At 30.6% G+C, this 13,701-nt stretch overlaps 1 protein-coding gene across 1 annotated transcript; it reads right to left on the reverse strand.

Moving 5' to 3' along the window:
• Positions 1-1,751: 1,751 nt before the first annotated feature.
• Positions 1,752-3,472, reverse strand: LOC107013178. Its single transcript, XM_015213156.2, has 3 exons — positions 2,708-3,472; positions 2,410-2,616; positions 1,752-2,334 (listed from the first exon to the last, which is right to left on the reverse strand). Exons 1-3 carry the CDS (start codon positions 2,903-2,905, stop codon positions 2,242-2,244), a joined length of 498 nt encoding a protein of 165 aa, XP_015068642.2. The 5' UTR covers positions 2,906-3,472; the 3' UTR covers positions 1,752-2,241.
• Positions 3,473-13,701: the final 10,229 nt, after the last annotated feature.

Consider the following 13,701-nt stretch of genomic DNA (forward strand, 5'->3'; position numbering starts at 1 on the left):
CTATGCATATGTCCTGTGGTAATCCAGATTTGTCTTAGAACTGGCTCCTTTTGTTTTCAAAGCTACAGAGTGAATTCATGCATTGCGATGATTTTTGCTTAAGTTTCTGCTTGATATATTTAACAAGGTGGGTTAGAAGTGGAACTCTTACTTTTTAGCATTTTAGGTATTACTTATTTCTTCATTGTTGGGAAAGGTCTGGGTTATTTGAGGTATGTGAACTTTTCTTAATTATATAACGGCTAGGAGTTTTTTTCTACAAGTTGCTCGGATCCTAAAAGAAAATATCGCTGCATGCGTGACGGATCCTCCAAAAATACATACTTTTTGTGTCTTTGGAGGATCCTACATGAATGCAACAACAATTTTTGGAGGATCCGATCATCATAGCACTTGGACATAAGTTTGAGTCTCATTGGCTGAAGAAACTTGTCTGAGACATGTTCTTTTGGTTTCAACAACATAACTTTACTGGAAATGTGCATAACCATGTTTTGATAAAAGATTGCCAAAGTAGGGCACAACTAATTGCAACCTATTAAACCAGTCTAATAACCATTTGATAATGGGATGTAGAACTATAGACATGCCTGCATAATATGATAATTTACCACCAAGAAAGCATCAAGTTGCACGAGTTTTTTTGGTGATTTTGGGGCATGGATTAAAATTATGTTTGTCTTGCAAAAATGTTTAATTATATTCTTAGTGATCTTGATATACTTAATAATTTTGAGTATAATAATTGCCCCATATTGCATGTCAAATTCCTGTAATGAAGTTTGGATCTTCTTTTCATTTAATTCTAGATCATCATCATGTGATAGGGTGCACATTGTTGTGTAATCGAACGACTCCCTGCTGGTTGAATTGGCCTCTTTCGTTGGATTAATAGATCAGTTACATGGAACTTTCTCTAGGGAATGACTTCAAATTTGTTTGCCACACTTGAATTTTCATCTCTCCTTTTTTTCCCCTAGTGTCTGAATCATTCCTATTCTCACAAAACTTCAGCTTCACTTTTGTATTGAAATAGGAAGGAGCTTGCAGGTAATGCCTCCCTAAAAATAGACTACTCTAATCTATGCATATGACCTGTCACCTGTGGTAATCCAGATCTTCCTTAGAACTGTTTCCTTTTGCTTTCAAAGTTACAGACTGAATTCATGCACTGTGATGATTTTACCATAAATATATTTTCTATTGTCATGTGTCTGCTTGCTATTTTTAACAAGGTGGGTCGAAAGTGTAACTTGTCCTTTTTAGCGTTCTGGGAGACTTATTTCTTTATTGTTGGGAAAGGGTCTGAGTTATTAAGGTATGTGAATTTTTCTTAATTATGTAACGGCGAGGAGCCTCTTTATGGAAACTGATGGTTGAACACTAGGTCGCTCGGACCCTAAAAATGAATGTTGGTGCACCTGTGAGGATCCTCCAAAAATGCATAATTGTTGTGTTTTTGGAGGATCTGACATGAACGCAGCAGCAATTTTTAGAGGATCCAATCATCATAGCGCTTGGACATAACTTTTGAGTCTTATTGGCTGAAGAAATTTGTCCGAATGACCGAATCATATATGCGTTCTGTTCATGGATATCTCCTGCTATGGGCCGTCAATCACAGGGCATCTCCATGAAAGATAACTTTCCATAGTAAAGTGTCTACTAAATGGCTTCTTTGCTACCTTGCAGCTGTAGTGACAGTGTAATGTCAAGCATTTCACAGCCTCTTTGCGATGAAGGTATTTCAGTTGTCCATATTAATTTACGTTATTGCATTTTTGTTAATATGTATTAGAAGCTTTTGTTCTGTAGAGAGAACATCATACTTATTTTTGTTGTTCGATTGGTTGGTAAACTAGCAATTGCTTGCATTATTCCATATAATGATGCCTTCCTCTAAGCTTAAAGGCAAGCTTGGTTTTCTCAGCAGCCTTTGTTGTTTGATACTAGTTTTATAATATGACAATTTCAACAGAAAACTTTATCTGATTTTTGAATATTTTTTTCATCGAATAAATCATGAATTAACTGAGGATATATCGAAATTCACTGCAGGTTTGTTAGAAACTTGATCTTAATAATATTATATATGAAAACTAAGTTGATAACTGGTTGGAATTCAAAAAGCGGCAATATATGACATTGAGTTATAGATATGTGGTCGTGTTGAGAAACATATAAACAAATCTTAGCCTAGAAAATTAAAACGTAAACTGATTTAAAATTGCAAGTATCATTCTACAGCAAAGGTGATCTACAGGGCGTTCTCTTTCTTCTGTTAATTTTTCCAGCAAGTTCAACCTTGTCGAGTTGCCTTGTATCTCCAATTATCTGCAATATATGTTGTTAGTTAAAAAAGTTATTCTAACAAAGTAGATTATCCTAATGAAGTTGGAGTGTACTTACTTTGCAAGAAATTGAGCAATAATCATAGAATTCTTCCTTTATTTTTCCTTCGCATATGACGCACTTAGGGTTTCCCCCGTTTCCTCCTTTTGGTTTCAGCAATATAACTTTGTGATTGTTTATTACATACGGCTGAATTTTCCTAACATCTATCTCACTTTCTATATCAGCTTTTCGAACCGATGCTTTTTCCGATACTTTAAATATCTGCACATTATGTTAAGGAATAGTTAAAAAAAATAAAATCTATAGCAGCTCTAACAAGTGTTGTTTTGGTGAAGGATTGATGATTATGTACCTGTAAAAATTGGTGAAGTTCATGTTCAGCTTCTGCATCAACCCTCCAACATGATTCACAAAGAGGTTTGTTTTTGCACATTTTACAAAAAAATGTACAATATTGATTATGTACCTCACATATACAATCATGTTCATAAAAATCATTATCTAGTAGAGGTTCCAACCATAGTGGACGGAGTTCGTTATCCCTCGCCATGTCTGAACAAATAATATAGACAACAAAACTTATTTTCAATGTAATATTACTGAGTACCTTACCCCCTCCCTACATTATATAGAGATGTCAATAACCATATTCCCTTATTTGTATAGGACTTGAAATCCATGTGAAAAAAGGAAAAAAAAATAGTATTATTCCTAGTAATATTGAAGAAAAAGGAACTCCTGCTGAAACGGATTACTGTAGTCATTATTCAACTAAAATTAAACTTGAAAAATTTACTTTTATGGTAACTTTTTTTGAATCAAATATACAACGATTTTTTTTATAGGCAAATTCAAATTTAGCTTAGATTGCAACTATTTTATTTACCACAATATTTCACATGCATTTTAAATATTTTTGAATTTGTATATTGCATATAAATTAATTTAATTATTCTAGAATTTTTAATCATTTAAATATTACAGTAATCACATCTTCTGATTATGGCTTACACGGGAAAATATGTTAATGCAAAGGAATTGGCTACAGGAAAATATATTATTTTTGTAATTTTTTCATAGTGGTTATTTGACAATTCAGTTTTCTATGAAATTGACGGTCCAATTTATGTGACAACGAATGGATTTAAAAAATGAACTATTTTTTTTATCATAATTCTTTATATGTATTTTAAATATTCTGAATTATTAATTATTGTAATTTATAGTATTTTTTTTATGCAATTTCCAAATATTCAAAATTTATTTTGAAAAAAAATTAAAAGATTTATGTCCAAATTTATCGTCAAAATTAAGTAGATTTAATCGCAAAAAGCAAAAAATATCATTTAGACAAAGTAATATTAATAATATAATATGAATTTATATATTACATATACATTAATTTAATTATTTTAGAATTTTATACTGATTTGATTTATGTAAATATAATTGCATAACTTGAAAAAATAACTTTCTTTAGCGGTGCAATTTGAGCTAGATATCCTAATTAAGTTAAACTAGACGAAACAAAAACAAATTGAATTAATTTCGGTTTGAAATCTAGTTGAAATCTAATAAGGACATAATTTATAAATGTGTCCTTTAACTTTATCTCATTTTATATTTATGTCCTTCAACTTTGGTTCTGCACAAGTAAACACTCAAACTGGTATAAAGCTGAATAAGTAGACACATGAGTCCTACGTGTCACGTAGGACAGGGGCGTTTCGTCAGAAAATTACATCGTATTTATAAGAAAAATGATAATTTAAATGGTTAAATAAGACATTTTGGACACCCTTGAAAAACAATAAAAAATTTCTAGCTTAGTGATTTTAGTCGTTCAACTCTTACTAAGTTCTTTGCAACTTGATTTTTTTCTTTTCATTAAAAATTTAAATAAAATTTAAAAGAATTATTTCATTTAAAGTTAATAAGAAAATCCTATTTATTTATTCCATTAAGCTACTAAAAGTGAAAATACTTCATATAAATTTTCTTTTAATATAACTCGTTTGATTCTATTATTTATTTTTCATTTCTCGTTGTTAGTCATCAGAGGTTGTGAAATGTTGAAGCATAAAAGTGATTTCTCTCTAAACTGAAATATCTCTCTTTTTCTTTATTTGTTCACTTCCTATCAATAAACGTGACACTAAAGCTAAATATTATGTAGTTTAATTTTAAATTTTTTTGATATATTTTAATTTAAAAAATTAATCATTAATGTTATGTAGTTTGATTCACAAACTTTAAATGCACCCATTCTTTAAATTATTTTTACGAGCTATGAGATTTTCGGACACCCTTCCTAAAATTTCTAGGACACCATGTAGGATACCACATAGGATGTGTCCGTCTATTTGTACAATTTTATACAAGTTTAAGTGTCTACTTGTGCACACCCTAAGTTGAAGGGCATAAACGTGAAATGAGACCAAGTTAAAAGACATATTTATGTATTATGCCTTTGATAAAAATCGAACGATTCAATCAATTAATACTTTTAATTAACATGAGTACTAGCAAAATGCGTTTCATAAATTTGGACAAATAGAACATGATATTATTAGGACATCTCCAACCCAAACACCAAATTTGGTGTCAGCATCAAATTTGTTGTAAACAACTCCAACCCACTATATCAAATTTTACACCAAAAAAGAATCTTTTTTTCTTTCTTCATTATTATATTATTATTTCTTATTTCATAAAACAATTTCTTTCTAAAACATTGACCATATATGATTCATATTATTTCCTATTATAATCGTTTAATATAAAATTATTTTGTATCATAATTTTTGAAATAACATAAATTGCTAGCAAATATGATACATTATACATAATAGTGAATAATACAAATAAAAGTGAAATCATTAATGAAATACAATCAAATTGATAATTTTCATCTATTGCTATTTCTACGATCGGAGTATTATTTATTTAAAAATTTATACGTTTGCAATTTTTATTTTTGTGAAAGTTAGTTGTAATTTATATAGTTTATAGTAGAATTAACATATATATTTTTTAAATCATATATAGAAAAATTAATCTAAAAAAAGCTAAATTTTATATCTAAAATTAATATTATAAAAATATTACGTAAAAATAGTTAAATATACAAGAGATTTAATTAAAACATACAATTAACATAATGTTTAATTAAAAATTTGTATAATGAAATAATATTATAATATTCAAAAAGTTAATTGGTGTGATGAATAGTGTTACACCAAATTTGTTTTGAAAATTGGTGTGGATTGAAGCTCAAAACACCAAATTTTATACCAAATATAGAATTTGATGTTGGGTTGGAGATGGTTTTAGTCTGAAACAAAACATAAAAAAGAAGAAGAAAAAGACAAAACTGAACCTTTTAAATGAACATTATCATGAAAGTAAATGTTTTGTGAGTCATTTCGAATAACACTTAAATTCTATGTATCATTGGAGTTCTTAAGATGGGTAGGAAGTGTGGAAAAAGGGATAAAAGTCGAAAAAATGTAACAATAAAATGAAGAAGACTGATAATAAAAAAAAGATATGAAATATATGTCATATGTTCATAGCAACTGAAATCTTACTCTGCTACTGAATGTATGTTTGACACAATAAAAACATAATCTAATTTCAAGTTGTAAAGTAAAATAGACAGAGATGAATGAGACGATAAGAGAAAGAGCATGTCAAACTACCTTATATTATTTTCAAACAATTACATATACCATCACGTTTAATATTTTATACCATATATTATTGAAGACACAATCAATACTCATATCCCTTAAGACTATGATTGATTAATTATTTTTACATTAAAACTCCAAAACTAGTGTTTTAATAAAAACAAGAGCATGAGTTAGAGACAAACTCTAGCTCTTCCTCTTCAAGTTAAACTCTTCCTCTTCCTCTTTCCTTAATCAGTCAAAATTTATTGTGAAGAAACACTCTATTAAAATAGATGATCTACAACTTGTCAACACATACATCAAATTCTTAGCCTTTAATTATCTCACTCTCAAACCATTCTCCACGAATCCTCCATATTTTCTCGCAAGGGAAGACACCTCTCGCGCGCAGAGACAATGAGTATCGTCATAACCGTAGATTCCAAGATCAATAGATTTATCAAATTCGACATTTGACAATGATACCAATTGCATAGATCAACCAAGAAACTTCATGTCACTTCTCCCGTCGGATCTAGGTGCAGTGACCAACACGGTTGAATCAAAAGGTGAAGCAAACACTACCACTATGAGATGCTCTCACCACCCACGAACGTAATAAAAAAGTTTCAATAAGTAGATATTTACGCATGTATTTGACACATTATTGAGATACGATTATATGTATCTAGTTTTTATTAGTACCCCCTCAACCTATACCCGAAATTTCAGAGACGCACTTATACTATACTAAGGTCCTATTACCCCCTGAACTTATTTTATTAATAATTTTCTACCCCTTTTCAGCCTACGTGGCATTATTTTGTGGGCCCAACGCTGATTGACTTTTTTTTCAAAATAGTGCCACGTAGGCCGAAAAGGGGTAGAAAATTACTTATAAAATGAGTTCAGGGAGTAATAGGACCTTAGTATAGTATAAGTGTGTCTCTGGAATTTCGAGCATAGGTTGAGGGGGTATTGTGCATTTTCCCTTAGTATAACTTATTAAGTATATATGTATCTAATGAATTTATTGAAGATTTACAAATTATTGAAAATTTACACATGTATTTGACACAATTTCTTCTTGTATGATACTCATATATCTAAGTGTTTAATTTGTTGGATACATTATGTATTGATAATAAATACATCAAATTAATCAATTTATTATTTAAAGAGTAATAAATGAAACAAATCAAATTACATGACCAATATATACATGTTTTGTCTTTTATTAATAATATTAATTTAATATTAATTTATTAAAAAATCATAAATAAAATAAATTAAACATAGATACACTCCTTGATTTCTATCACGATTCGAGCCTACACCTTGAACGTAGTTGGCGTTCGAGAACCATTACTGATTCCCAAACGAACCCTCATCTAGACTGGCTATAAGCACAAGATAATTCAAGCATACACAAACATAAAATTGAAATAAACGTTTGGAACAATTTACTGAATCTCAAACATTCGCTGAATATACTGAGTGTGAAACATTGGTTTTAAATAAAACATTTGAAACTGAAAGACTCTCCAAAATTGTCTATCGGTGAAGCCTCATACGTATACAAGGATGAGTGTTGGGACAAAGACCTGTGACTCCTACAGAGAACTACCAGTAACAACTGATAAAAATAAAGTCCTCCATAAGCAAGGAGGTCTTACTCAGAAGTTGATGAAATAATCTCAACAGACTCCTGCTGAGAATCCTAAGAACCTGTATCTGCATCATTAAAAGATGCAGGTCGAATGACATCAGTACATTGAATATACGATTATGTAAAATAGTTGAATAACAAATAAAAGAATGAAAGGGTTGAAATAGATAACAATGTACTCAAGTTGAACGTAAAGAAATAAAAAAGATAAATCATTTGAAACTTTATAAATACTATCTCATCTCTGAACTCAACATAATAAGTGATATATAAAAATACACTATAACTCTATTGAGATATTCTCTAACCGACAATCATCACTATGAGCTACGTGATGATACAACGTCTCGCCCGCCCTTTCAGAATTGTCCTATACTTTGACGGGGTATAGAACATCCTCAAGTAAGTGGTACCACTAAGCTATGCTTAAATAGCGATAAAGAATCATGTAAAAAAGTATGATCCTTTACCCATGTTGGCGTACATAATTTATGGAGGCTGTTAGTTATTTGAACTCTCTCCCATATCAGTGCTCAATTCTACTCCCAATAATACATACTCATCTTCATATGTTTAAAAAAAAACTCTTCCTATGGTTTGAGATAATTGCTCAAACTACCTTCTTGAAAGAGGTAACTACTCTTGAAATAACTTTTGAACTCATAACTTATTTAGAAATATCAATTTCTCTTTTATCAAAGTAAAAATTGATGTTCTGGGAATACATAGCCTCCTAATACTCATACTTGAAAACTCTAAAAAATATTTAAATCATATTATGATATGATCATTGATGACTCAGGAAGTCATATTGCATAAACATTGGTGATATATATCGATACCATACTGCTTAAACATTGATGACATACTCGATTGTCATACTAATCATGTTTTCGAAACTCTTTTCTCAAAACTCATCTTTACTTTCTCAAAACTCAGTTTAAGAACTCAATTGTTGACTTTAAAAGACTTTTCGAAATTCATAACTCAAATCATAGGGTTCATGTAGAATTATGGAGACCAACGACTCAACTCAGGGATATTAACAACAATAAAAAAATTCAGTACTCAGAACTCAGGACTCAAGGACCCAAGAACTCAAAACTCATAACTCAACAATATTTCTCCTCTAAAAAATACTTAATTCATAGGGTTCATGCTGAAATATAGACATGAACGAATCAACTATAAAATTTTAATACATAACATAAAACAATTCAATAATTAGGAATAAAATTTTAAAAAGAAACATCAACTCAAGAATTCAAATCTAGGGATAGAACCCTAAATTACTCTTTTACTGATTAGAAAGTAGATGTAGGGTGTGAGAACGAACTAATCCATTACTATGATAGCGTCACATACCTGAAAGAACAAGGTTTTTAAAGAATCTTGAAGAAAAACTTGATTAGAAGCCTTGTAACCCTGGTTTGAAGGAGAAAAATCAAGAAAACCTTTCTTGAGATTCTTAAATTACTTTCTTGAAATCTCTATGGCCAAGAATTACAATTTTCATTAGTGATTCATAATTTGAGTTGGAAAGAATGAAATTCTTGGAGAAAGATTTACCTTGAGGAAAAATCTTGAAACAGATTGAAAGAATCTTGAATGAAGTCTTCTACTTTGATTTTTCCTTAGGATTTGAGAGAGAAGAGAATGATGGATTAAGAGATGAAAATATGATTGTTTCGAGTCTTTAATTAGTCAAGAAATTCATTTAAGATTTTCATAGAGGTAAATAGATAAAAACGACCCTTTTTAATGTTTTTCTGTCGGCTAATTTGTCACAACATTGTATCAGGTTACTAACATGACCATGACTTTTTACTCAGAAACTGGATTGAGAGAAAATTAGTAACATTGAAAAGAACATTCAAATACCTTTAATTTAATAGGTTACGGTCCACATAACTCTTTATATTCTAAGAGATATGGTAGTTTAAAGTTGACCCATGTAGAATCTTACATCAAAACTTAATCGGTAAGGGAACTTTCAACTCAACTTTGTGTTAGGAGTTTCTAGTAACCTTAATTTATATCCAAAATCATCCCGACACTAAAGAATTTACCTTTGCACATAGGGACAATTTAAAAATCACCCAATATGACCCTACAAGTAAATGAAAAATGGTTCGAGTCTAACTTAAATTTTTGTGGGTGTTACAATTTCCGCTTTATATTAAAAAATTCAGTCATGTATTTTAAAAATACTCAATTACTCCTCTGATTAAGGAAATTATTTACAAATAATTAGTTTAAGACTTTAAATAAATTAATAAAATAAGTATTCGAGTTTAAAATTCAACAAATACATGAATCTATAGGATTAAGACTCATGTATACTAAGCACAAAATATGATAGATGAATTAATATTTGAAACTATCAAGAATCCTAGTAATTAGGACCTAAACTAATCAGATTTATGTAGTTGCTCAATAATTTAACCATAAAACAAGATAAAAAATAAACCTCTAAACGAAAAACAACATGTCATATGATTGCATGAACCTAAACTATTTCAGTGAATATCTGCTATTTTTGACCCTCACAAATAATGAATAACTTTGCTCAGATGGAAAGTACCCGTATCAAATATGCTCCAACTCCTTAAGATTCTCTTTCAAAGTTTAGGGTGAAAATGATTTTCACACTTTTTTAAAAATAAATTAAAAGAGAAAGTACAACAAACAAACTAAAATGGTAAAACATCACATCATATAAAAGGTAAAATGATAATTTGTCAAATGTCTTTACACTATGTAAAATTTAGGAAAAAAGTCTTCAGTAAATATTTCGGTACAGAAATGCTCTTACTTTCCATAATCTGGTCCAAAAATACAGGTGTGGCTAGTAAAACATTTGCTTTAGAATTTTGAGCCCTAAAAATTATAACAGTAAAGTTATGATCTTAATTTCACTTGAAATAATAGCGAATATAATAAATAAAAAAGAAATACAAAATTAAATTCAAAAAAAGGAAGAGAATAACAATCTACTTTTTATAAAAAATATTTTAGAACTTTGAATTAAAGAAATTAAATTTTCATATTAATTGATAAAGTTTTACAACAATATCCAATATAATGATTGCAAACAAATGACCAAACCTTTTTTAATTAGAATTATTTCTTATTTTTAATAGTATGGATTAGCTGCAAACCTCAAAAAATTGAACTAAATAAAGAGACTGTGTGACGGTTGATTAATCGAGGATTTCAATTCATTTAGGGCTTAATTTTTGAAGTTTTATTGTGGTAAAGGCCTACTCTATGCTCTAATATGATGTTAAAATGCTAATTTGCAGCAATAAAGACAAAAGAACAATGCAAGGACATTATCAGGCAAAAAGGAGCGAAACAACTGAAAAGTTGAAGAAAAATAAAGTTGAGGATCGCCAAGACCACTCGGCGAACTGTCGAGTGGTTCTTCAGCTCGACAAGTGTTCCAGAAGGCCAGTCCTGAGAAAAAGCCAACTCGACGATGAAAAGTGCAACTTGGCGATGCGTCAAATGAATCGGCGATGTCAATTATGATTGACTAAACTTACAGTGAGAAAGTGATAAAGGGTAGGAAAAAATGATGATGGAAAAACACACTCGGTGCATCGCCGATTTGGACGACGATGACCAACTTACTTCGGCGATCTGTCCTGAAGTTATAGGTCTGTAAGAGTACAAATGCGGTTTTTAATAGATGAAAAGGGTAGTCTTCCAGTGATGGTTCTGTGCAACATATTCTAACTCTGCGTTTTTTTATTCAAACACTGTTCTTAGCAGTTTTTGAGTAGAATTTTGAATTGTGTTTTGATTTGAAGTTGACTCCAAACATTGTGAAGACTTGCTGATCGAAAACATAGTTGGTAATAATTTTTTGCTTTTTATGAGGTGTGGCTAAACCCCTATTCACAGGGATGTGATTATGTGGTTAAATTTTCTAATTAGCTTATGGGTGTTATTATTTACTAATTTAAATGTTTATTTGAAGTGAGTTTGATTGATACTTGTATTTTAATTCATGAATTATAGTTGCAAATGCAGTTCTAACTTGGTATTCTAGGGTCACTTAAGAAAGAGGCTTTAGAATTAAGTCTATCGATTGGTGATTGTGATGATTGGGTTATTGTTGATTCAACTTGAGAAAGTGAATCTGAACTCACTCCTACCAATCTAGCTCGAGAGAATAGATTAATTGAGGTTTTGGCCTATTCATATTTTTATGCTTGTCGAGGTTCTCGAGAACTCTCTTGAATCGTGATAGTTGATTGATAAGCCTAGCCTACCCCTAAGATTCAACGTCTTTTAGTAAATTATAACCACCAATATAGCGAAATTAGCATTTAATCGATCACATTCACGAGAATCTTTCTCTACTTGATTACTTCCCTGTTTTCGTAGTTGTTAATTGTCACTCTGGCCCCCCCTCCCGAACCCCATTTGACACTATTGTCTACCTCTTCAATGTACTTTAATTGTTTTCGATAATCTTTACATACAAATGACTAGAACACTTTCGTTACTTCATTATTGAATACTCTTCCAAATCACTCCCTGTGGGATCGACCCCAACGCTTCGTTGAGTTTATACTAGATTGCGATCACTTACACTTAGAATTGAATTAACTGTAGTTGAGTGTTATCAATGATAAAAGATATAAGTAAATAGCGAGTTTGAAACCTCTGCCATCTAGAAAGAGAAAATAATATATGCAAGTAGCGGGGGTTTAGAACCTCCACCATTAAAAAATATATATGTTATTCTTTTTAAATTTCGAAATACAAATGTGTCAAAACCCGAGTCTACACCCTGAATGTGGCCGGCACTCGAAAATCATTGTTAGTCCCCAAGTGAACCCTCATCCTGACTGACTACAAGTGGAAGACTAACTTAAGCATGCAAAAGCTTAAAAACTAAATAAAATTCATGAAACTCAAATACAAAGCTTTTACTGAAATAATTTACTATGAATATATATGGAATATTCAACTAGCCAACAATAGATAGCTCAAGTCTTTAAAACGTTTAATAAGATAAATGAAAAAGAATTCACAAACTCTACTTTCCATCTATGAAACCACTAAGTGACAAAGATGGAAGTCGGGAAAAGACCCACGATATCCTAACAACTTATATAACTGAAAGTACAAGTGGAACCCTCCGGAAGTAAGGAGGCTCATCATAGCTAACTCGAACTACATGTGGTATAAACGATGCACCTGTTGATAACCTTGAATACTTGTATCTACATCATGAAACGATGCAGGCCAAATGACTCTTACATGGAATGTTGAGCATATAAGAGGAATTATAAAACATAACATATGCTTGAACTTGATAAAAAGGAAACATACTTACCTTTCCTCAACTCACTCAACTAACTCAACTCGGGAATAAGATACTCAACTCAAAGATAAAATATTTAACTCAGTGAAATAAGTTTCAACTCAATAATAAGATATTCAACTTAGTGAAATAAGACTCAACTCAATAATAAGACACTCGACTCTTGGTACTCAAACTCTGTATACTCAACTCAATATAAAGCAACAATAAGATATGCAATATCCAGAAAGCTTTTAAAATAGTAAAAAATAACTCAATGTATTTAAGAATACAATATACTCAATTTGTATGCAAGAATACGATATAAAATCTGTTTGTATATGAAAATACAAGTAAACTCTGGGTATAAAATAAAAATATCTGTGTGGGAGTTTTTTTAACTGACAACCATCACTATGAGCTATGTGATGATACATATCTCACCCACGCTGTCAATACTGTCTTACACTTTGCTAGAGTATAAGACCTACTCACAAGTGGATCCACTAGTCTATGCTAAAAAGCATTAATGCTAAAAAGCATTAACGACCATCTAAAAAGTATGCCCCTTTCTACCCACATTGGTTACATGATTTATTGGAGTTGTGAGTTATCAAAACTCTCCCCCATATCGGTGCTCAATACTACTCCTAAAATATACTAGCGCACATGTTTAAAAACAT

The sequence above is a fragment of the Solanum pennellii genome, chromosome 3 (assembly GCF_001406875.1).
Source record: "Solanum pennellii chromosome 3, SPENNV200".
Classification (NCBI taxonomy): domain Eukaryota; kingdom Viridiplantae; phylum Streptophyta; class Magnoliopsida; order Solanales; family Solanaceae; genus Solanum; species Solanum pennellii.